This window comes from Trichomycterus rosablanca, chromosome 6, assembly GCF_030014385.1.
Source record: "Trichomycterus rosablanca isolate fTriRos1 chromosome 6, fTriRos1.hap1, whole genome shotgun sequence".
Classification (NCBI taxonomy): Eukaryota; Metazoa; Chordata; class Actinopteri; order Siluriformes; family Trichomycteridae; genus Trichomycterus; species Trichomycterus rosablanca.
The window spans coordinates 1,393,361-1,418,632 of NC_085993.1; the positions used below are offsets into that span (position 1 = coordinate 1,393,361).

Here is a 25,272-nt window from a genome sequence, read left to right on the forward strand (position 1 = left end):
AATATCCTCGTTTCTTTCATCTGTTTCTCTGCCCCGGCAGGCCTGTACCACGCTGCTGAGGAAGCAGTAAAATGTAATGACAGTTTAAATCTGGGCTTAATGCCCCTGTCATTTTAGGGTTTTTTAAAAACATGTTTTTGTCTGGATGCTTTACTTTCACCTGAACTTGCTTCTCCTTCTGCCTTCAGCTGTCGGGACCTTGCTGGAGAAATGAGGGTCATTGGGAACTTGACTAGTAATCGAAAGGTCACTGGTTCAACCCCCAACTCTGCCAAGTTGCCACTATTGGACCCTTGAGCACGGCCCTCAATTGCTTAGACAGTATACTGTTAGAGTATTGAAAGTCGCTTTGGATTAAAAAAAACACAATAAATCTACCTAGTCGAGCATGGATTCTGTTCCAATCTCAGCTCTGCTATATCGGACACGCGATTGGCTGTGTGCCTTTAGGGGGCGGGACAATCCCTGATACAGGGGTTCCTCGTCCTTCTTGTGAAGGAACCACCCTGGGTGTGGCGTGACGTTCCATTTTTGAATGGACGCTGCCCGTAAATGGACATCATGCGTGGGCAGTGTGAGTTGGTGGGGTTGCGGTGCCGCTCATCCATTGCTTTCCATGACAGTTCTCGGTTCTTCTCTGTCCACGTTCTGTCCACTTTGTCCATTGTGGGCTGCTGATGTTTTTGCGTCTTTCGTTTGCTGCTCTGTTTCTGGTATTTCGGCCACCTTATTTATTCATGGCTATTCTTTATTTGTTAGTGGGTGTTGGTTTCAGTTCCTTTCTCATTGTAAAACAGGGTGGGGTCGCACCCCACGTAAGAATGAAAAACTCTCATTTGGAGCGAATCACTGCTCACGAGGCACAGGTGATCATCTGCGCCTCCGTGCCCCCTCTGCTGGCCAAAATAGCAACACCCAATGTGGCTCACTGCCTGAAATCCTTCAGCAGCTGCCACGTTGTGGGTCTGGTGGGAGGACTGGCGTCCTGTGTGTTACTACATTGTGCCCAGTGGTCCCAGTTCTTAAAACACGAGTGTCTGCTACACAAATACTGTAAATATTTAAATACATAAATTACTTTGCCGGACAGCGATTGGCTCATCTGAGGGAGGAAGGTCAGGCTGTAAGGATTCCTCATACCTGCTGCAGTAAGGACCTCTGCTGGCTGGTCGATGGTGCTGCACAGAGACGGGGGATAACGGAGATCAGTGCATGACTCTCCGTGCGTGATACGGATCTCCGTACCAGTGAAAAGAAGCGGTTGGTACTGCACACGTGGCAGAGGAATATAGTTTGGGTTTAAATTGCTGGTGCTCTCCTTTATCTCTCGGCGTGTTAGGCGTGAACAGATACGGGCGCCCGCTGGCATGTCCTCCTCACTCCAACCGGTAAATATTTAGACGTTGCACCTTGAGGGAGTTTAGCTTCACGTCATCGGAGCTTCATGCCCCAACAGTTTGTGAGGTCAGATGGAACCAGAAGACGTAAACACGGCTCAGACGTGGAGACGGATGTACCACTGCTGTTTGAATAAAGACGAAGCTGTTTATAGGGATTATTTAAAGACGTCCACTTCAGCTTTCCATTTTAGGAACACGCGCCGTTCAGTTATGCCCACCCTGGCACAGTGGGCACTGTTCTCATCCCTAAAATTCCTCCCAATAGTTATTAGTAGTTTATTAATTACTATTTATATTTATTTTCAATACCACAACTGATTACTACTTCATAATTACTATTAATCATCATAATGATCAAAACACTTTATTTATATAGCTTTTGTTACACTATATGTCCAAAAGTATTTGGACAGCTCACCATGAGCTTGTCGGACAGTGACTTCTATGTGAGCTATTCAGTCTGTGTATGGGAATTTGTGCCCATTCTGTTTTACATTTACATTTTCAGCATTTACCAGACGCTTTTATCCAAAGTGACTTACAGCACTGTGACAGTATACAGTCTGAGCAATTGAGGGTTAAGGGCCTTGCTCAAGGGCCCAACAGTTGCAACCTGGCAGAGGTGAGGCTTGAACCGGCAACCTTCTGATTACTAGTCCAGTTTCTTACCCACTAGAATTAAAACATGACAGTGTTTGTATTCGTACGTCTGGGTGCTGATGGATCAGTGGGTGTTCCGGTTCATCCCAGAGCTGCAGACTGGGGCTGAGGACTCTGTGCAGGACACTGGAGTTTCTTTATAGAGCTTTACATTCACATTATTTACATTATCAGGATGTCGCAGACGCTTTTATCTGTGACAGTATACAGTTCAAGCGATTGAGGGTTAAGGGCCTTACTCAAGGGCCCAACAGTGGCAGTAATAGGACTTGAACCAGCGACCTTAAACCAGTCCAGTACCTTAACCAGTGCTCTACAACTCTCAACAGCTTGTGCACAGGGGTACAATCATGCTGGAACAGGGAAGGACCTTCCCTAAACAGTTGCTGCTAATTCGGAAGTCAGAAACTGTTGTGGCTGGAACACATGCATTCAATAATCAGAAGGGGCGTCCCAATACTTTTGTCCATACCACCACTTGGTCCTGGTCAGGGTCACGGTGGGTGTGAATCATTAGGTGAAAGGCAGGAAACAACCCGGACAGGTCGCCAGTCCATCACAGGCCTGACTGCATGTCTTTGGACTGCGGGAGGAAACCGGAGCACCCGGAGTAAACCCACACAGACTCAGGGAGAACACGCAAACTCAACACAGAAAGGATCCTGGGGAATTGAACCCAGGCCCTTCTCTCTGTAAGGCTGGGATTTTTATCCCTCTCAGTACCTACATTATTAAAATGAACCACTTCACCAGCTTAGCGGTTGGTTGTTGTTAGTAGCTGGCGTTGTGCTGACGTTGTTTGGTACACGTTTGAGTACCAGCAGTGACGCTGGTGCACCGTGAGCAGGAGGATGAGTGAAATTCTGGGAATCTTCTTCCTCTTCATCCTGTAAAAGATAAGGAGGAAATGAATCTGAATATCCATTGTGGTCGGGCGTTCGCTTACTGGGAATGTATTACCACACACGGCTTACTGGTTATGACTCACTGTAACTGTTATGTACACGTTATATGTACATGTTGCTTCATTACTGTTTACATTTGTGTTATTTAGCAGAAGATTTTATTCACAGCGACTTACAGTTATCGTTAAATACAATTTAAGCAATTATTTAGTGTACAGTAGAATAACCATATCACATTATTTATACACCTGCATAGTGATGTACAGTAATTCTACCTGCCTTAAATACTTTTAGTTTTTATTATAGTGTAGCCTGAACTGCTGTAATATCTGACTAATAATGTGATCTGTCTGTCTGTCTGTCTGTCTATCTATCTATCTATCTATCTATCTATCTATCTATCTATCTATCTATCTATCTATCTATCTATGTGTTTATCTATCTGTCTGTCTGTCTGTCTATCTGTGTTTGTCTGTCTGTATGTCTATCTGTGTCTGTCTGTCTGTCTATCTATCTATCTGTCTATTTATCTGTCTGTCTATCTATCTGTGTTTGTCTGTCTGTATGTCTGTCCGTCCGTCTGTCTGTCTATCTATCTGTTTGTCTGTATATCTATTTAGCTATCTGTCTATTTATCTGTCTGTCTATCTATCTGTGTTTGTCTGTCTGTATGTCTGTCCGTCCGTCTGTCTGTCTATCTATCTGTTTGTCTGTATATCTATTTAGCTATCTGTCTATTTATCTGTCTGTCTATCTATCTGTGTTTGTCTGTCTGTATGTCTGTCCGTCCGTCTGTCTGTCTATCTATCTGTTTGTCTGTATATCTATTTAGCTATCTGTCTATTTATCTGTCTGTCTATCTATCTGTGTTTGTCTGTCTGTATGTCTGTCCGTCCGTCTGTCTGTCTATCTATCCGTTTGTCTATCTATCTATCTATCTATCTATCTATCTATCTATCTATCTATCTATCTATCTATCTATCTATCTATCTATGTGTTTATCTGTCTGTCTGTCCGTCTATCTATCTATCTGTCTATCTATCTGTCTGTCTGTCTATCTATCTGTCTATTTATCTATTTGTCTGTCTGTCTATCTATCTATTATCTGTCTGTCTGTCTATCTATGTGTTTATCTATTTGTCTGTATATCTATTTAGCTATCTATCTGTCTATCTATCTGTCTATCTGTCTGCTGTCTATCTATTTTTTGTGTCTATCTATCAGTCTGTCTGTCTATCTATCTATCTAAAATCCTGATAAACACAGATACATGTGGAGCTGTAACACTGGATCTGATGCTTAGTCCACACTAATGCAGGTACAGCTCATCATCATACAGAAGGTGCATGGCATTACGTGTACCCAGCTAATGTGGGAACATACCAGTGCACCTTTAGTGCAGGTCCCAAGCCTGAATAAATAGACAGGAGGGTGCAAACAGTGCCAAATCAATTATGCAGACGAATGATCCGCTTTGGCGCCCCCTAGTGGGAGCACCTGATAGGAATCATTCACACACTATAGATCCAGTAGATGAAGTACCTGTGGTTTGAATCGCCTCCTCCTCCTCTTTTGCAGCTCTTTGTGCTCTTCCACGGCCTCATGCAGCTCATGCAGCTCCTCTACAGCTCCTACTTCAAGAGCAACATCACTACCATCGAGAGACGCTTCGGCCTCGACAGCTTGTCCTCGGGAACCATCTCGTCGCTTCATGAGGTACGGGACGCACCCTCAACATCAATGCAAATGGGTTCCCAGAGGTTAGCAGGGGTTCCCAATGTTCCCTTGGGTACCAGAGAAGCTGAGAATGGTGGCACAGCGAGTAGCGCTGTTGCCTCACAGCAAGAAGGACGTGGGTATGATTCCTTGCTGTGTGGAGTTTGCATGTTCTCCCTGTGTTTGTGTGGGTTTCCTACAGGTGCTCCGGTGTCCTCCCACAAGTCCAAAGACATGCAGTGTGTGTGTGTGTGTGTTTTTTTTTTGCCCAGTGACCTGCATATAGTGTATAATGGGCTCTTCCAAAAGATGTTGAAACATCAGCTAGTGTTGAGTGTCTCACAGCAGCAGGGACCCAGGAACCTGGGTTCAAACCTTTGACCTGACCTCACACATTTGACCATATAATGTAACTGAGAGTGTGTGTGTGTGTGTGTGTGTGTGTTGTAGGTGAGCAACACCGTGCTGATAGTGTTCGTCAGTTACATGGGGAGTCGTGTGAATCGTCCTCGTCTGATTGGACTGGGTGGACTGTTGATGTCCATCAGCGCCCTGATCCTGACCTTACCTCACTTCCTGTCCCAGCCGTACACCTACGACACGGTTCTGAAAGGTAACAGCAAGTACCGAACCATATGATCGTTCATTCATTCATTCATTCATTCATTCATTCATATACAGCGGTACCTTGTAACTTGACATTTCTTAAACTCGAAATCTCTGAAACTTGACGCCCTTCGTGGAGAAATTTGTTCCCTTAAACTCGACGTGTGTGTGACAGCTGAGCGGTAAAACCTGATCAGCCTGTAAATCTGATCTGAATCTGCATCAGTGTGGAATAAGCGTCAGATCCAGGGTTACAGCTCCACATGTATCTGTGTTTATCTGGATTCTCCTCCCTGTTTCACTTTTAAACTTGTGTTACAGCTCCAGCTTCTGAGAAATGGTGAGAATCAGAATCAGCTTCTCCCAGAGTCTAAAACGCTTCTGGTTGAAAATAAAGCTTAACGTGGTTTAATGTAGTAAAAGAAGGAGACAGGAGCACTAAACTTCTCTTCATTATTACTGCTCATAAGTTCCTCCACTAATCACATTCCCCACTCGCTGTTTTACTACAATAAGTCACGCTAAGTTCTCATGTGAATGCGCCGGTGCTGAAGGGAATACGGTATTCCAACATCAAGCATCTCCAGCATTAAGAAGCATCAGGAAACAATAAAGAAGTAAAACTAAAGTGCAGCTTTTATTGTATTTTTATTGATGTTTAACTGTTAGTAATTGTATTTCAGTGTGTTTATATTATATTTGTGTTATTTTCAGTGTTTAAGTGTCAAAAACAACCTCATTCTTTTACATGAGACTAAAATATCTGCAGCTCCACGGGACTATGGACGCATTAACAGGTTCCCCAAACATCCTTATGGAAAAAACACCTCGAAACTCAACGTCTTTAAAACCTGACGCCACTCCTAGAACCGACTGACGTTGAGTTTCAGCGTACCGCTGTATATATTTATTCATTCATTTGGTGATGTGCCATAACACCAACTTAAAGTCAACTTAAAAATGGTAACTGTAATACAGCAGTAGACGGTGTCGGTGCAGCACGGCTTCAGGGCTCTAGAGTTGAGATTAAAGGTTTGCAGACACATTAAAAGGGTATTTTGACCTTGATCAGCTGTTTAAACCAGCTTCTGGTTGCACCCTTGACCTTTTTAGGTTCATGAAATGTGTACGTTTTTTAGCACAGATGTTTAGCAGGTATCAGTGGTTCAGACAGCTCCAGGTACCTGGGTTTGATCTTCACTCCTGGTTAGTTACTCCTAGATGAAAGTGGTATAAGATGGTGTTTCTGTCTCCCAGCGAGCAGGCAGGACATGTGTGACGTCCACTCTCTGCACCCGAACGCGTCCACCGCTAAGGCGTGTGGTCAGAAGGACGCTCCCATACTGGCGGACAACTCCAAGCTGTGGGTGCTCATGGCTACGGCCCAGCTGCTCTTCGGCATCGGCTCCGTCCCAATCCAACCCTTCGGCATCTCATACATAGACGACTTTGCGGAACCCGGTAACTCTCCGCTGTACATCGGTGAGTAACGAGCACACCTCCTCCCCAAATCTGGGGTTGTTTGAATCTCAGCGGTGCTATCGGTCAGTCGGGCAGTCTGCATAGACATGAATGGCTAATGTAGCCATTGGTAGGTACACTTGTCAGTGCTCTCGGCGCAGGTCCCAAGCCCAAATAGAAGGGCTATGGGGCGCGCATTCCGGCACAGCTGGCAGTGCAGACGGTGCAGCACACAAACCGGCCACTAGTCTGCTGACTAACGGTCATCCGGGCGTCTACACAGATAATGATTGGTTCATTTGAGGGAGGGAGGGCTGGTCAAAGAGGTTCCTTAGAACTGCTGCAGTTACGCCCTCTGCTGGCTGATCGATGGTGCTGCACAGAGACGGGGGATAATAGAGATCGGTGCGTGACTCCGTGCGCGATACGGATCTCCGTATGAAGCGGTCGGTACTGCACACGTATCAGAGGGGGTGTGTTAGTCACGACCCTCCTCGATCAGGACTAGAGGTCTTGGCCTTATTCCACTGGCACTGGACTAGTAATCAGAAGGTTGCTGGTTCTAGGCCCATCACCGCCAGGTTGCCACTGTCGGCCCTCGTGTGCTTGAGTTGTATTCAGTCATTGTAAGCTAATTTAGATGTATATTTTAAAATCTAATCTCTATAATGTTGTATTCCTTTAGCGATCCTCTTCGCCGTGTCCGTGTTCGGCCCCGCCTTCGGCTTCCTCCTGGGTTCTGTGGTTCTGCGCATCTACGTGGACGTGGACCGAGGTGATACAGGTACGACGTCCTGCACGCCGACTGCAGAATAACAAAATAAATACATCAAATTTTAGGGGTTTTAATCATTTTTAGACATGAGAATTACAGCTGCACTTCTATTTGCATTTTACCCCCTTTTATCCCAATTTAGCGTAGCTAATCCGCTACTGGGGACCCTGACGGCGTTATGTATATTCGCCTGATGTGCGCCTCCAATGTGTCCCTTCGTATTCACCCATACTTCAGTGGATTCACGGAGAGCCACGCCCCGATCTCTGCGCTCCTCCACTTTCTGTACAGGCGCACTGGACAAGCAAGGTCCTTACACAGCGTTGTACTAGTAATCATAAGGTTGCTGGTTCAAACCCCACCACTGTCAGGTTGCCACTGTGGGGCTCTCGAGCTCTCTTAACCCTCAACTGCTTAAAAACTGTAACTCGCCTTGGATAAAAGCGTCCGCTAAATGCTGAAAACGAAACGGTCTTTCCCACCCAGCAGACCAGAGGCCAGTCGTGCCTGCTAGATTGCCCCCAGCCGACCGGTCGCGGACCCGAGATTCGAACCCAGGGTCTCAGAATCTCGGCGCTGGTGTGCTAGTGGATTATCCCGATTTTAACGACAACTGGAGTTTCGGAATTGGACCTTCAAACAGGACAGTGGACCCAAGCATAGTTTAAAGTCCATCTGAAGAAGCACTGGAGGATTCACCTGACCTGAACCTTATAGAAGAACGTTTGGTGGGATCTGAAGAGGGTCGTGGCAGCAGACAAACCCAAGAATATTAGTAAACACGTCAGACTCCACACGACACGAAACAGCATCACGCTTTGTGATTATAATGCGTATTAGTTTAAGTTAAAGTATTAGTTTAAGTAGTTAAAGGTTCAGCTTAGAAACTGTGCACATAGCTGACGCATGCACACCGAGGGTGGGTAGGATTATGTATTGATTATCGAACAGTGACCGTCGGTTGTTGGTTAACCATTAATCCTTGACATCCCTAATCCACACCAAACCTTTCTTTTTGCAGCCGGAGCTCAGGAACTGATCCCGACTGATCCACGCTGGGTCGGCGCATGGTGGCTGGGTTTGCTGATCTCTGCCGGGGGTTTGTTGCTCACCTCCATCCCCTACTTCTTCTTCCCGAGAGCCATGCATGTGGAGAACGTGAGTCTTATCATTACCTTCAAGTGTACGTACATTATTAAGCTAAATTCGCCCTATGTATACGAGCACTGTCGGCTGGGCGCCCCCTAGTGGGCATGATCGGCAGTGCAGACGGCGCAGCAGACAAAATCGGCCACTAGTCTGCTGGGTGGGAAAAGATGGGACTAAATAGTGGGCGGGGTGGGTCATGTGGCTCGTTAATTAGTATGGGACTAATTAAGGAATATAACGAGCATCTATATAAACCAGATTGTGTTGTTTTGCAGAGGGAAGTTCCGAAGAACGGCCACACCAGTACTGACCACTCGCTTCTGGATTTCCTCAAAAGTAAGTGCACTGTTCCTGGTAGACTTGTATGTGAACGCCCCCTTGTGGAGGCTTCATGATATTTCTTGTATAGAGAGAGTAAGATGCATTGTGTTCCCTGGGTCATGTAAGTAAACTCTGCTCAAACTCATTAGTACTGAGATCTGGTGATGCACATCTCAGTTAAGTTTGAATCTCAACTCTGCTACCGGTCGGCTGGGCGCCCCCTAGCGGGCACGATCGTCAGTGCAGACGGTGCAGCAGACAAAATCGGCCACTAGTCTGCTGGGTGGGAAAAGACGGGACTAAAAAAGTGGGCGGGGTCTTCGACGCTGTGTGAGGACCCTGGTTAGTATCCCGAGGCGTCTGTATAGAAGTGAAGGAACGTTGAGATCGGTGCAAGCCACGCCCGTACGCCATTAGGGTCTCCAACAGCAGAGAAAATAAAATGCAGAAATAAAACAGTAAAAAACACACACGGGTGGCGCAGCGGTAAAACACGCTAGCCCACCAGTGCAGAGATCTCCAGCTCTCGGGTTCGAATCTCAGCTCTGCTATCAGGGGGGTGGGAAAATAGCTCAACAGGGTTGCGGTATGTGGTGCGACCACCGGGCGACACCTTAATACGGGAACAGCCAGGTACAGTCAGGCCGATTCTGGAATGTGAAAACTGGAAGCCTGTGGGTGTTTATATAGTGCACTGTGCATAAACACTATATGGCCAAAAGTATTTGTTGAATGCTGGGATTTGGTCCAGTTTGCTGCCGGCGCAGATGCCGACTTTCTTTTTTTTTTCCTGGGAACTCAGCCAGTCTCAATAAAACCACCCTGGATGAGTGAGCTGCGTCAAAAGCGGCGCTGGCCTTATGTTTGGTTCCATGCTGAGCACGGGCTGCATCTGTTGGTGGGGTGGAGCGGGGTGCCACGTGTCCAGTTCCGTCCCCAGCTTGTTCGGGGTTTATTTTTACTCTTTTTTTGAGAACTTGGGTGTTATGGGTAGCAGCACAGTTCTGCCCTGTCCCTTTTCTATCCACTTTCTCCGTTGTGAGCTGAGGATGTCTTTCAATTGTTTCTTTGCTTCTGTTTTTTGGCAACTGCTTTTATTTTTTCCGTTACCCATTTTTGGTAGTTTTTACCCCTCCAACAAACAGCACAACTGCAGGACAAATATGGAGAAACGCTCGCTGTAGGAATCTGCTCCCGGCTTCATGTGAAGCATGTGCCGGCCCTAGGCTTGAATCTCAGCTCTGCTACCGGTCAGCTGGGCGCCCCTAGCAGGCACAATCGACCACTAGTCTGCTGGGTGGCAAAAGATGGGACTAAAAAGTGGGCGGGGCTGTGTAAGGAGTAGCCCGAGGCGCCTGTGCAGAAGTGACCGATCCACCGAAGTATGGGTGAATAAGAAGGGGTCGGTGGAGAGCGCACGCGTCAGAGGGAGGGCGTGTCAGGAGAATAAACCCTCCTCGTACACCATCGGGGTCTCCAGCAGAGAAAGAGGAACCGGCTACGACTAAATTGGGAAGAAAAGGAGAAAATGCAGAAATAAAATAGTAAAAAACTATTTTTTACAAAAGTGTCTGAAAATGTGGTCTACCTTCCAAAAAAGCTAATGCTGACTTTGCCACGCCCAGGTGTGTATTGTATTGGGATTGTAAGTAGCAGTATGTATGTGTGTGTGTGTTGCTACAGTGTTCCCGCGGCTGTTCGTGCGCCTGTTGTTGAACCCGCTCTTCATGCTGCTGGTTTTGACCCAGTGCTGCTTCTCCAGCGTGGTCGCCGGACTCGCCACCTTCCTCAACAAGTTCCTGGAGCGCCAGTTCAGCACCACGGCGGCGTACAGCAGCCTGCTCATAGGTTTGTTTCCGAAGCGTTTCTGAGTACCGTGCCCCCCAAGGTGCCCCCTAAACTTACGGTTATGTGTTTACAGGCGCTGTGAATCTGCCCTCCATGGCCATCGGGATGCTCCTGGGAGGCGTGGTCATGAAGCGCTGGGGTCTGTCGCTGAGGGTCATTCCACGTTTCTCCGTAGCGATACTGACCCTCTCCGCCCTGATATGTGTCCCTCTGTTCTTCATGGGCTGTTCCACCCAGGCGGTCGCCGGCGTTTACCCCAAAGAGAGTACCGGGTGAGCTGAACGTCATGTACCGTATTCAGGGGGCACCACAGCAGATCTGGTCTACATGCCCTTCCTTTCGCGACCCTTATACTTCTATCCGGGCCTGGGACCTGCACTTAGAGCGCACTGACAAGTGCACCTATCAATGGCTAGGCTGTTTCAGTCATTAGCCAATCATTCGATTCGAACCCTGGATCCCTGGATCTTCAGATCTCAGCGCCACCCTTGGCGAAAATACACATCAAGCTAGTTTGACTCTCAGCTCTGCTACCGGTCAGCTGGGCGCCCCCTAGCGGGCACGATCGACAGTGCAGCAGACAAAATCGTCCACTAGTCTGGTGGGTGGGAAAAGACGGGACTAAAAAGTGGGCGGGGTCTTCGACGCCATGTATGGACCCTGGTTAGTAGCCCGAGGCGCCTGTACAGAAGTGGAGATCGGCGTGTGACTCTACATGTGCGAGACCGTCCTCACACGCCGATCCATCGAAGTACGGGCGAATAAGAAGGCGTCGGAGGGAGGGCGTGTCAGGAGGTTATACCCTCCTCGTACGCCATCGGGGTCTCCAACAGAGGAAAAGGAACCGAATATGACTAAATACAGAAAAAAAGGGAGAACATGTAGAAGTACAATTGGGGGAAAAAAAAGAAACTGAGAAAGGTGCACGGGTGGCACAGTGGCAAAGCACGCTTGCCCATCAGTGCTGACATCTCGAGCTCTGGGGTTTGAATCTCAGCTTCGCTATAGGCTGGCCAGGTACCTACACAGACACATGATTGGTTGTGTGTCTGTGGTGGGCGGGACAATCGAGGTGCCTGCACTGGGGTGGTCAAATTGGCTACCGCTTCTTTTTACCTGCACCAGGCTGGTCAAATGGAGATCCGTATAGCGTATTATAGCTCGTCTGTGTCTAGGCGCCTCGATCGGTCAGCAGAGGTCATAACTGCAGCAGCGACGAGGAACCCTGTTTAGCCGTTGTCCCTCCTTCTACAGACACACAGCCAATCACGTGTCTGCGTAGGCACCCGCCCAGCTAGCGTGTAAGCCGCCCCACCCTTGCGCCTTTCTTTATTTCTTTTTTAACTGCCGAAGCAATGCATCGATCAGCCACCAGAGGGTGCAATCGCAGCGGTTATAATTTATGCAGTTGCGTCGGGCGTGTTAATGCGGCGTGCGCTCGGCCCGGTCCTGCTGGTTGGTAGGAGATTTAAAATCATTATGGAGTGACGGCACGCCGGAGCTCTTTCAGACACCGGCGCGTAGCCTCCACTCAGCCCAGCGTGGGATTGGCTGCGGTTTCGGTCCCGCTGGGTCTCTTTTGTATCCGCCGTCGGCTCGTGAAGAGGAATTCGGTTCCGCAGAGAGCTGGTGACTGTACAGGAATCCGCCCGGCCTCGTTATGAGCTAGTTTTATTTGTGGGAAAACATGCGGCGCAGAGAAACAGTGCGGCGTTTTGTTGGTCTCAGGTCTGCACTGGTCTCTACATTCTGCACTGATGTCAGAAACAAGCCTAATCATTGGTAGGTGCACTCTCAGTGCAGGTCCCATGCCCAGATAGAAAGAGGTGACACCAGTTTTGGATCTGCTATGCCAATTAAAACTTTACTGTCCAGAAGCGGCGTCGACTTCTCTGGGCTCGGAGGCATCTAGGATGGATCATTACTCAGTGGAAACGTGTATTGTGGTCAGATGAATCAGCATTCCAGGTCTTTTCTGGACCAAAGACCAAAAGGATCCAGACTGTTATCAGGGACAAGTCCAAAAGCCAGGGTCTGTCATGGTATGGGGGTGTGTCAGTACCAGGGTCTGTGATGGTATAGGGGCGTGTCAGTACCAGGGTCTGTGATGGTATGGGGCGTGTCAGTACCAGGGTCTGTCATGGTATGGGGCGTGTCAGTACCAGGGTCTGTCATGGTATGGGGCGTGTCAGTACCAGGGTGTGTCATGGTATGGGGCATGTCAGTACTAGGGTGTGTCATGGTATGGGGGTGTGTCAGTACCAGGGTGTGTCATGGTATGGGGGTGTGTCAGTACCAGGGTCTGTCATGGTATAGGGGCGTGTCAGTACCAGGGTGTGTCATGGTATGGGGGTGTGTCAGTACCAGGGTGTGTCATGGTATAGGGGCGTGTCAGTACCAGGGTGTGTCATGGTATGGGGGTGTGTCAGTACCAGGGTCTGTCATGGTATAGGGGCGTGTCAGTACCAGGGTGTGTCATGGTATGGGGGTGTGTCAGTACCAGGGTGTGTCATGGTATAGGGGCGTGTCAGTACCAGGGTGTGTCATGGTATGGGGGTGTGTCAGTACCAGGGTCTGTGATGGTATAGGGGCGTGTCAGTACCAGGGTCTGTCATGGTATGGGGGTGTGTCAGTACCAGGGTGTGTCATGGTATGGGGGTGTGTCAGTACCAGGGTGTGTCATGGTATGGGGGTGTGTCAGTACCAGGGTCTGTCATGGTATAGGGGCGTGTCAGTACCAGGGTGTGTCATGGTATGGGGGTGTGTCAGTACCAGGGTCTGTGATGGTATAGGGGCGTGTCAGTACCAGGGTCTGTCATGGTATGGGGGCGTGTCAGTACCAGGGTCTGTGATGGTATAGGGGCGTGTCAGTACCAGGGTCTGTCATGGTATGGGGGTGTGTCAGTACCAGGGTCTGTCATGGTATGGGGGTGTGTCAGTACCAGGGTGTGTCATGGTATGGGGGTGTGTCAGTACCAGGGTCTGTCATGGTATAGGGGCGTGTCAGTACCAGGGTCTGTCATGGTATGGGGGTGTGTCAGTACCAGGGTGTGTCATGGTATGGGGGTGTGTCAGTGCCAGGGTGTGTCATGGTATGGGGGTGTGTCAGTACCAGGGTCTGTCATGGTATGGAGGTGTGTCAGTACCAGGGTGTGTCATGGTATGGGGGTGTGTCAGTACCAGGGTGTGTCATGGTATGGGGGCGTGTCAGTACCAGGGTGTGTCATGGTATGGGGGTGTGTCAGTACCAGGGTCTGTGATGGTATGGGGGTGTATCAGTACCAGGGTCTGTCATGGTATAGGGGTGTGTCAGGACCAGGGTGTGTCATGGTATAGGGGCGTGTCAGTACCAGGGTGTGTCATGGTATGGGGGTGTATCAGTACCAGGGTCTGTCATGGTATAGGGGTGTGTCAGGACCAGGGTGTGTCATGGTATAGGGGCGTGTCAGTACCAGGGTGTGTCATGGTATGGGGGTGTGTCAGTACCAGGGTGTGTCATGGTATAGGGGCGTGTCAGTACCAGGGTGTGTCATGGTATGGGGGTGTGTCAGTACCAGGGTCTGTCATGGTATGGGGGTGTGTCAGTACCAGGGTGTGTCATGGTATGGGGGTGTGTCAGTACCAGGGTGTGTCATGGTATAGGGGCGTGTCAGTACCAGGGTGTGTCATGGTATGGGGGTGTGTCAGTACCAGGGTCTGTCATGGTATGGGGGTGTGTCAGTACCAGGGTGTGTCATGGTATGGGGGTGTGTCAGTACCAGGGTGTGTCATGGTATGGGGGTGTGTCAGTACCAGGGTCTGTCATGGTATGGGGGTGTGTCAGTACCAGGGTGTGTCATGGTATGGGGGCGTGTCAGTACCAGGGTCTGTCATGGTATAGGGGCGTGTCAGTACCAGGGTGTGTCATGGTATGGGGGTGTGTCAGTACCAGGGTGTGTCATGGTATAGGGGCGTGTCAGTACCAGGGTGTGTCATGGTATGGGGGTGTGTCAGTACCAGGGTCTGTCATGGTATGGGGGTGTGTCAGTACCAGGGTGTGTCATGGTATGGGGGTGTGTCAGTACCAGGGTGTGTCATGGTATGGGGGTGTGTCAGTACCAGGGTCTGTCATGGTATGGAGGTGTGTCAGTGCCAGGGTGTGTCATGGTATGGGGGTGTGTCAGTACCAGGGTGTGTCATGGTATGGGGGTGTGTCAGTACCAGGGTGTGTCATGGTATAGGGGCGTGTCAGTACCAGGGTGTGTCATGGTATGGGGGTGTGTCAGTACCAGGGTGTGTCATGGTATGGGGGTGTGTCAGTACCAGGGTGTGTCATGGTATAGGGGCGTGTCAGTACCAGGGTGTGTCATGGTATGGAGGTGTGTCAGTACCAGGGTGTGTCATGGTATGGGGGTGTGTCAGTACCAGGGTGTGTCATGGTATGGGGGTGTGTCAGTACCAGGGTGTGTCATGGTATAGGGGCGTGTCAGTACCAGGGTGTGTCATGGTATGGGGGTGTGTCAGTACCAGGGTGTGTCATGGTATGGGGGTGTGTCAGTACCAGGGTGTGTCATGGTATAGGGGCGTGTCAGTACCAGGGTGTGTCATGGTATGGGGGTGTGTCAGTACCAGGGTGTGTCATGGTATGGGGGTGTGTCAGTACCAGGGTCTGTCATGGTATAGGGGCGTGTCAGTACCAGGGTGTGTCATGGTATGGGGGTGTGTCAGTACCAGGGTCTGTGATGGTATAGGGGCGTGTCAGTACCAGGGTGTGTCATGGTATAGGGGCGTGTCAGTACCAGGGTCTGTCATGGTATGGGGGTGTATCAGTACCAGGGTCTGTCATGGTATAGGGGCGTGTCAGTACCAGGGTCTGTCATGGTATGGGGGTGTATCAGTACCAGGGTGTGTCATGGTATAGGGGCGTGTCAGTACCAGGGTGTGTCATGGTATAGGGGCGTGTCAGTACCAGGGTGTGTCATGGTATAGGGGCGTGTCAGTACCAGGGTCTGTGATGGTATAGGGGCGTGTCAGTACCAGGGTCTGTCATGGTATGGGGGTGTATCAGTACCAGGGTCTGTCATGGTATGGGGGTGTGTCAGTACCAGGGTGTGTCATGGTATGGGGGTGTGTCAGTACCAGGGTGTGTCATGGTATGGGGGTGTGTCAGTACCAGGGTGTGTCATGGTATGGGGGTGTGTCTTATTTAACATTTTCTCTCCTCTGTTGTTCTTCAGACCTCTTCTGACCTGCAGCTCTAACTGCTCCTGCTCAAACAGCGCCTTCAACCCGGTGTGTGGTGACGACAACATTGAGTACGTTTCCCCCTGCCACGCAGGCTGTACCAGCTTCATCATGGATCCCAAAACCAAATACAGAGTCCGGGTGAGACGCCCACGTCATGCTTTTAGATCTCTGAGCCTCTCAGCTGTCCTCTCATTAGTCCAGAGAACATGCAAACTCCACACAGAAAGAACCCTGGTCCTTCTTGCTGGCCGCTACCCGCTCCACCACTGTGCCGCCTCTGAATTTTAATTCATAAAGTAATAAAACATCGTTTCCACACATTAGAACCGCGCTCTCATCGCCTCCTCTATGTTTCCACACAGTCCTTCAGTAACTGTAGCTGTGTGGCGCTCGGTGGCGGTGATGCCCATCCTGGTTCGTGTGCCAACAGCTGCCCACATCTGCTCCTGCCAGTCATCTTCCTCATCTCTGTCGCAGCCCTGATCGCCAGTCTTACCCACAACCCCATCTACATGATGGTACTCAGGTAGGAGGTGAAATATGAATATGACACCCGACCATGAGCTTGTCGGACAGCAACGTCTGAGTAGCTTCTCACAAGACTTTGGAGTGTGTCTGTGTATGGGAATTTGTGCCCATTTAGTGTATTTTATTTTAGGAGTAAATAATAAAAATGTTAAATGTCTCTGTATGTTTGATGTAGAATCGTTCCTCAGGAGGATAAATCCTTCGCTATTGGGGTTCAGTTTCTTCTCCTGAGAGTACTCGGTAAGTATTCAGTCGTTACTCACTGTTACTCATTTCTATTTAATTCTATTAAACTGCTGTTGGATGAAAAGTGATGACAAGCTCACGGTGATGGACGTCCTGAATACCAGGTTTACATCAGTGTACCTGTGTTAAAAACACCAGGATTAAACCGTTTACATGATGAGGACATGCACACATTTACTAAATATTCATTATTCTGAATTTTAAACAATTTTAAATACAGGTTGAAAGTATTGTACACAATATTAGATTATATACAGTTTACTTCCCAGCTCAGTCTGTGCACTTGTTATGCACCATTTCCAATTTTAACACTGTAGCGCCCTCTGGTGCCGGGTCGGAGCCTTTGTTTATCTTGTGACGTAAAAACACGCAGACAATCAGTTCTCGACACCAGGAAGAAAGAAAACTTAGTGAGTGAGAACTTTGTAGTGCTTTGTACAGAGTGTTTATGGACTCACTGCAACTCTGACCAGACTAACACACAAGATTTAACTCACTAGTATGTTGGCAAAACAAGATCAAACTCTGTTCTGCGTGCAGACACAAAATGCTTTTTTTTTTATTTTTCTTTCTGTTTAATTTTGAATAGATTTTTCATTTTTTAAATTTATTTCTTTATTATTTTTTTCTTTCTTTCCTTTTTCTTTCTTTCTTTAGTTATTTATTTCTTTATTTTATTTTTATTGTATTTATTCTTTCTTTCTTTGAACTCCTTTCTTACTTTCATTTTTAATTTCTTTTTTTCTGTTATTTGTTTCTTTCTTTATTTTTCTGTTTCTTTCTTTTTTATTCTTTCTTTCTATTTTTCATTTTTTCTTTTATTTTTAATTGATTTTTTCTTTCTTTCTTTCTTTCTTTCTTATTCTTTCTTTTTTCTTATTTCTGTTATTTCTTTCTTTCTTTTTCTTTTTTCTTATTTCTGTTATTTCTTTCTTTCTTTTTTCTGTTTCTTTCTTTCTTTTATATTTTGTTCTTTCTGTTTTATTTTTTTTTCCTTTTCTTTTCTTTTTAATAAATTTTTTTCTGTTATTTCTTTCTTTCTTTTTGTTTTTTTCTTTCTTTTTTCTTATTACTTTTATTTCTTTATTTATGTAATTTTTACTTTAATCTTTATTTCTTAGTTTTTTCTTTTATTCCTGTTATTTATTTATATAATTTTTATTGATTTATTTATTCTTTAATTTTTCTTTCTTTTTTTGTTATTTTTGTTATTTTTTTGTTTTTTTGTTATTTATATTTATATGTTTATTATCTGGTGTTTACGTACAGCGTGGCTCTCTGCCCCGGCTTTGTTCGGGATGACCATCGACTCGACCTGCATCTGGTGGAAAAGCATCTGTGGGAAAAAGCTTGGCTGTGGTTACTATGACAACAACCTCCTTAGAAACAGGTACGGCATCGTTCTCGCTCCCACCTGAACGCATCCGAAGACGTTTTGGGGTTAAAAATAAGTAATAAATGTTGCACGAGTGCATTTCTGGGGAAGAATGAATTTATCGCCCTGTAATCCCGGTCAGGGTCGCGGTGGGCGAAAGGTAGGAAACACCCTGGACAGGTCACCAATCTATCACAGGGCAAACACACACACACACACACACACACACACACACAAGGGCAATTTTGTAGGGTCAGAAATGGGGAGAACATGCAAAATCCAGGCGACAGTGCTACCCACCGAGCCACCAGTCAGGTGGTCGGGTATACTCAGCAGCGACCACCGTCCTCCTCGTATATAAGGTGTTGGCAGCCATAACAACCATGTGATGATGTCATAATGTGTAGATTAAGGTGATTCCTGTCCGTTGCAGGTACCTCGGCCTGCAGGTGGCGTTTAAATTCGTGGGCATCGCCCTGCTGGCTGTTACAGGCTGGAAGGTGGGGAGAACCCGGGAGTACAGTCTGGAGAAGAGACCTGACGGACCGCTGTAGTGTAGCCCGTCACGCCGGAGATGCTTCCCTCTCAGGGTCGGTTCAGTAAACCCGGAGCTTTAAATCCTTAATCACACGTACAGTCTCTGTACAGGCCGTGCTGAAACGGCCCCGTTCTGTCATGGAGGGATGGACAGATGGACAGTATAACTCATTTTGCACTGACTAACAGCCGTAGCTCATGGACGTGACTCTCCGGAGTCGCTGGGTGAAATGTGGTCGATAATTCAGTAGACACAGAAGTGAAGAATAAATGAAGCAACTTACAACGTCCAATAAATGCACATTAATGTTTTATTTTTGTAGATATTATTTAGTCACAGTACTTAGTAGCAGATGCTGCTATTAAAGGCAATAAATGTTACTTTTACTATCACGTATTTTATAGTAATGTATATCCTTACAGTTGTACATATGTATGTTTGTAAATTACACTTAATTTTGAAGAAGTAATAAAGCTTTATTGTGATTCTCTGACGTCTCTGCTTGTCTGGTAAGAAGATTTAGTGATTGTTAGTGATTGTGGTCCTTTCATTGCTCCGATGTCCAGTTTAGATCCCTGTGTGCCCAGTGTAGATGCTTTAGATGAGCGCTCCCCAACCTTTTTTGCGCCACGGACCGGTTTCACATAGAGTGGACCCTTGACTTATGAATTTAAGTCAAAATGTTCATTAGTTGAACCTATTTTTCTCATAAGAAGTAATGTAAACAGAATTAATCCGTGCCAGACCTCCCCAACCCCCCCTTACCCCTAACCCTTCTAATGCTCTTTTCTGTTATAAATAAAAGTATATTTTCCCTTAAATCTTAAATTATAGAATAGACTTTACTGTAATAAACAATAATGAACAACAATACACAGTAGTACTGTACATAAACACACATCACATTTTAGTACAGTACGTGTGCTGTACCATGCACCATAATACATTTCCTTCTTTTATATAAACTGTATCTACCAGAAACAACAATAACTCTCATATTTCTCTATTATTTTCTTCTTTATTTCAATAGTGTTGTATTTTGTAGGTGTAATTGTGTGAAAGAAAGAATACTTTACTCAGCGATTTCCTTCTCTCTCACTCACTGTCCCCTCTGTCTGATACACAGTGACACCTACTGGCAGGAGTAATTATACAACAACAAATGTAATAGATTTGTTCATTTTCTCATCACTGTGCTTCCTCTGCAGCTTCTTTGGGGACGTTTTAATATAGTAATACAACACCGGAAAAACACCGTCCGCTGTCCGAATGTTCGCTCTCTCTCTCTCTCTCTCTCTCTCTCTCTCTCTATATATATACAGGTCCTTCTCAAAAAATTAGCATATTGTCATAAAGTTCATTATTTTCCATAATGTAATGATAAAAATTAAACTTTCATATATTTTAGATTCATTGCACACCAACTGAAATATTTCAGGTCTTTTATTGTTTTAATACTGATGATTTTGGCATACAGCTCATGAAAACCCAAAATTCCTATCTCAAAAAATTAGCATATTTCATCCGACCAATAAAAGAAAAGTGTTTTTAATACAAAAAAAGTCAACCTTCAAATAATTATGTTCAGTTATGCACTCAATACTTGGTCGGGAATCCTTTTGCAGAAATGACTGCTTCAATGCGGCGTGGCATGGAGGCAATCAGCCTGTGGCACTGCTGAGGTGTTATGGAGGCCCAGGATGCTTCGATAGCGGCCTTAAGCTCATCCAGAGTGTTGGGTCTTGTGTCTCTCAACTCTCTCTTCACAATATCCCACAGATTCTCTATGGGGTTCAGGTCAGGAGAGTTGGCAGGCCAATTGAGCACAGTAATACCATGGTCAGTAAACCATTCACCAGTGGTTTTGGCACTGTGAGCAGGTGCCAGGTCGTGCTGAAAAATGAAATCTTCATCTCCATAAAGCTTTTCAGCAGATGGAAGCATGAAGTGCTCCAAAATCTCCTGATAGCTAGCTGCATTGACCCTGCCCTTGATAAAACACAGTGGACCAACACCAGCAGCTGACATGGCACCCCAGACCATCACTGACTGTGGGTACTTGACACTGGACTTCAGGCATTTTGGCATTTCCTTCTCCCCAGTCTTCCTCCAGACTCTGGCACCTTGATTTCCGAATGACGTGCAAAATTTGCTTTCATCCGAAAACAGTACTTTGGACCACTGAGCAACAGTCCAGTGCTGCTGTTTCTGGTTCAAAAGTGGCTTGACCTGGGGAATGCGGCACCTGTAGCCCATTTCCTGCACACGCCTGTGCACGGTGGCTCTGGATGTTTCTACTCCAGACTCAGTCCACTGCTTCCGCAGGTCCCCCAAGGTCTGGAATCGGCCCTTCTCCACAATCTTCCTCAGGGTCCGGTCACCTCTTCTCGTCGTGCAGCGTTTTCTGCCACACTTTTTCCTTCCCACAGACTTCCCACTGAGGTGCCTTGATACAGCACTCTGGGAACAGCCTATTCGTTCAGAAATTTCTTTCTGTGTCTTACCCTCTTGCTTGAGGGTGTCAATGATGGCCTTCTGGACAGCAGTCAGGTCGGCAGTCTTACCCATGATTGCAGTTTTGAGTAATGAACCAGGCTGGGAGTTTTTAAAAGCCTCAGGAATCTTTTGCAGGTGTTTAGAGTTAATTCGTTGATTCAGATGATTAGGTTAATAGCTCGTTTAGAGAACCTTTTCATGATATGCTAATTTTTTGAGATAGGAATTTTGGGTTTTCATGAGCTGTATGCCAAAATCATCAGTATTAAAACAATAAAAGACCTGAAATATTTCAGTTGGTGTGCAATGAATCTAAAATATATGAAAGTTTAATTTTTATCATTACATTATGGAAAATAATGAACTTTATCACAATATGCTAATTTTTTGAGAAGGACCTGTATATATATATATATATATATGCTCCCAACTTTGTGGGAACAGTTTGGGGATGGCCCCTTCCTGTTCCAACATGACTTCGCACCAGTGCACAAAGCACAAGCTCCATAAAGATGTGGATGAGCCAGTTTGGTGTGGAAGAACTTCACTGGCCTGCACAGTGTCCTGACCTCAACTTGATCGATAGAACACCTTTGGGATGAATTAGAGCGGAGACCGTGAGCCGGGCCTTCACGTCCAACATCAGTGTCTGACCTCACAAATGCGCTTCTGAAAGAATGGTCAAAAATTCCCATAAACACACTCCTAAACCTTCCCAGAAGAGTTGAAGCTGTTATAGCTGTAAGGGTGGCCCTATGGATTAAGAATGGGAGTCACTCAAGTTCATATGTGTGTGAAGGCAGACGAGCGAATACTTTTGGCAGTATAGTGTAGATGTGAAGGTACCACTGATACGGAAGCTATATGATATATGAGGATCTTACACACACATGCTGACATGAACGTGATGTCTTCTTCTGTGTGTGATTTTCTTTTCTGTGAGACACTGATGGGCTTCGTTCTGCAAACACTGCAGCAGCATCGCTCGGTAAACACAAACTGTGTGCCTGACTGACTCAGATCTGTCTTCTGATGAAACCGCAGGAGGGAATCACACACCGCCGATCACAGACGGTTCTGCAATTGAGGTCTCACATCAAGCAAAAATGGACTAAAGTTTCACTCACAAAACTGCAGCACTCCTCACTTTGTGCTCCCAGTGCAATAAAACCTGCAGTTAATAGGAAAGCTGATGGAAATTAGGAGTAAAAAACCTTTCTTTCTTCGAGTGTGTTACAGCATCAAATTTTAAACGTGTTTTTATATACGAGGGATCTTCAAAACGTACATGAAAGGCACATGTATATTGTGGTTACAAGCGGTGGAGTAATCGGTCGTGTCTGAGAGATGCTTTTAGCTCCATCTGAGAAACCTTAAGGGAAAGAAGATTTTAAGGGCCTCAGGGGCCCAACTGTGGCAGCTTGGCTGTTGCACGGCTCGAACCCTCCACCTTCTGATCAACAGCTCAAAACATAAATACATGGTGTATATAAATAGATGGACACAGATAGACAGATACATAGATAGATAGATAGATAGATAGATAGATAGATAGATAGATAGATAGTAGACAGACAGACAGACAGACAGACAGACAGACAGATGGATAGATAGACGGATAGATGGATAGATAGATAGATAGATAGATAGATAGATAGATAGATAGATAGATAGATAGATAGATAGATAGATAGATAGATAGATGGATAGATAGATAGATAGATAGATAGATAGATAGATAGATAGATAGATAGATAGATAGTAGACAGACAGACAGACAGACAGACAGACAGACAGACAGATGGATAGATAGACGGATAGATGGATAGATAGATAGATAGATAGATAGATAGATAGACAGACAGACAGACAGACAGACAGACAGACAGACGGATAGATAGACGGATAGATAGACAGATAGATAGATAGATAGATAGATAGATAGATAGATAGACGGATAGATAGATAGACGGATAGATAGATAGATAGATAGATAGATAGATAGATAGATAGATAGATAGATAGATAGATAGACGGATAGATAGATAGATAGATAGATAGATAGATAGATAGATAGATAGATAGATAGATTAAAGTACACAAGTATTATTGTACAATACTATGTAATTAAATAAATAGAATAAAAATGTAGTATGTAATATTAAAAGTGTCATTGCAGTAAATATTATGGGATGAGATAATGTAATATGTAATATACTACTACACTGTTGTAAGGTGTTCTTTGGAGTAAATAGAGAACAGAGAGCCAGATCATGCTTCAGGAGTCCATCCTGATGGTGGCTCAGTGTTCAGTGATGTTCAGTGATTAAGTGTGTGTGTGTGTGTGTGTGTGTGTGTGTGTGTGTGTTTGTAGTATTATTATACATCTGTAATATACCTGTACTGTTTATTATCACCGTGTGTTTTGTCATCGAAAACAAACACACTGAATCGTTACACTATGACGTCACAACACGGACATGCGGGGTTCCAGCATGACGTTATGCGCAGATAGAGGGAGGGGTCTGTGCCGGACTGCGCATGCTCCGCAGGCTCCGGCTCGGCTCGCTCAGGCAGTAGTGCAGCAGCAGCAGCAGCAGTAACAGCACCGTGGGAGCGCCGCTCATCTCCGGATCAGTACGAGCTGTGTCGAATCTCATCTCTGATCAACACCCCCGTCATCAGACATGTCTGTGGCCAACGACTTCGGAAACCCTTTAAGAAAATTCAAGCTGGTGTTTCTGGGCGAGCAGAGCGGTGAGTGGCATTTAGGACCAACTTGGGGTTTTATTTAGGATCGTGAGATGAAATGATGTCTGTATCAGATCAGAAGTTTGGCATTATTACTCTGATTGATGTGCTTGTTTTGATGCCTGGTTGTTTAGTTTGTGAAGTTCTGTGCTGGTCTGGTGGATTTGTGTAGATAAAGTAAATAGAAATAAGCTTTAAATGTCTCTACAGTATTTATTAGGTGCGTAAATCTATGTGCGTTGTTATGATGCTCCTCTGATACCTTCAAGCCCTTGGCATAATGTACAGTATGTGTATTGTAGGGACACACCCAGAGTGCTGGTGGCACAACTTGAGTATCTGTGTGCCTCACCAGTGCAGGATGATGTAGATAAGAACATCTACAGTAGTGACGCCTGTAATCCAGTGTTTGTGATCATGACCGTGCCGAATTTGGATGGAATGTCGAATTTGCATCCAAAAAGGCTTGAAAACTTGGGAAACGAGTCTGGATTCTTTGATTCATCCACCCACTTTTTTTTGAGTATATGGGATGAATCAGCCATCTCAGCTCTATTGAAGATCAGGACTAGGTCTCACCAGAGACTGAGATTTGCATGCGGTGGAATAATGTTACCATGGATCTGCTCTGGGGAATGTGATCTGGTCCTCCACTTTCTCCAGGAACAATGAGAAGCATTGCTGAGAGCCTCATCAGCATTAGCCGGAGCTTTCTCATGCACGGCGTGTGCTGACCAACCCATCAGCTGTGGTCATTTTGGTCCCTTAAGCCTTAAGTGTCTCCTTAAAATGAATCCATTGCCCTCTGAGGAAGGATGTGGCATCAGTCCTGGCATTAAGAGTTAAACCAAGTTAACCCATCTTCATTGGATCTTCATCTAGCCAGGGACGAGCATTTCATCATGTTACATGTACTGAGAAAACATGCAAGCCTATCGACTCACAGTGACTTGTACTGAACGGCTAAGAGCAATTGTTGAATTCCATTGAACATTTATTTAAATATGGGACCGTATCATGCACAATAGAACCTTTTACCCTAATAATAAGTGTTGTTGTTTGTTATTTTACCATAAATATTGCTAAACGTGCAGCGTGGTGTCCCACAAGGCTCTGTTCTCGTGCTGATGTTATTTGTATGCCAGATTCAGGCTGTTTTTAAAGGTACAATCTTAAAAGAATAAAAACTAATGTTTAAGTCATTGGTTTCTTACTAAAGCACATTGGTTGTTTAGAACCCTGGTAAACCCTGGTAAAACACTAGATGCTGC

General features: G+C 46.1%; 2 protein-coding genes across 3 annotated transcripts in view; both read left to right on the forward strand.

Annotated features, from left to right (window-relative positions):
- The window catches only part of slco2a1 (solute carrier organic anion transporter family, member 2A1), a 33,961-nt gene extending 14,717 nt beyond the window's left edge, over positions 1–19,244 (forward strand). The window contains exons 2-14 of the mRNA XM_062997228.1: positions 4,544–4,681; positions 5,132–5,294; positions 6,545–6,769; positions 7,434–7,532; positions 8,545–8,681; positions 8,948–9,008; positions 10,677–10,841; positions 10,915–11,113; positions 16,058–16,205; positions 16,430–16,593; positions 16,771–16,835; positions 18,111–18,231; positions 18,650–19,244. Of these exons, the coding sequence (XP_062853298.1) occupies positions 4,544–4,681; positions 5,132–5,294; positions 6,545–6,769; positions 7,434–7,532; positions 8,545–8,681; positions 8,948–9,008; positions 10,677–10,841; positions 10,915–11,113; positions 16,058–16,205; positions 16,430–16,593; positions 16,771–16,835; positions 18,111–18,231; positions 18,650–18,770 (1,806 nt within the window). The 3' untranslated portion in view covers positions 18,771–19,244. The remainder of the gene's footprint in view (positions 1–4,543; positions 4,682–5,131; positions 5,295–6,544; positions 6,770–7,433; positions 7,533–8,544; positions 8,682–8,947; positions 9,009–10,676; positions 10,842–10,914; positions 11,114–16,057; positions 16,206–16,429; positions 16,594–16,770; positions 16,836–18,110; positions 18,232–18,649) is intronic.
- A 4,625-nt stretch (positions 19,245–23,869) lies between these two features.
- rab6ba (RAB6B, member RAS oncogene family a) overlaps positions 23,870–25,272 on the forward strand; it is a 105,106-nt gene continuing 103,703 nt past the window's right edge. For both annotated transcript variants that reach the window (XM_062997229.1, XM_062997230.1), the window contains exon 1: positions 23,870–24,007. In XM_062997229.1, coding sequence (XP_062853299.1) covers positions 23,938–24,007 — 70 coding nt within the window. In that variant the 5' untranslated portion in view covers positions 23,870–23,937. The remainder of the gene's footprint in view (positions 24,008–25,272) is intronic.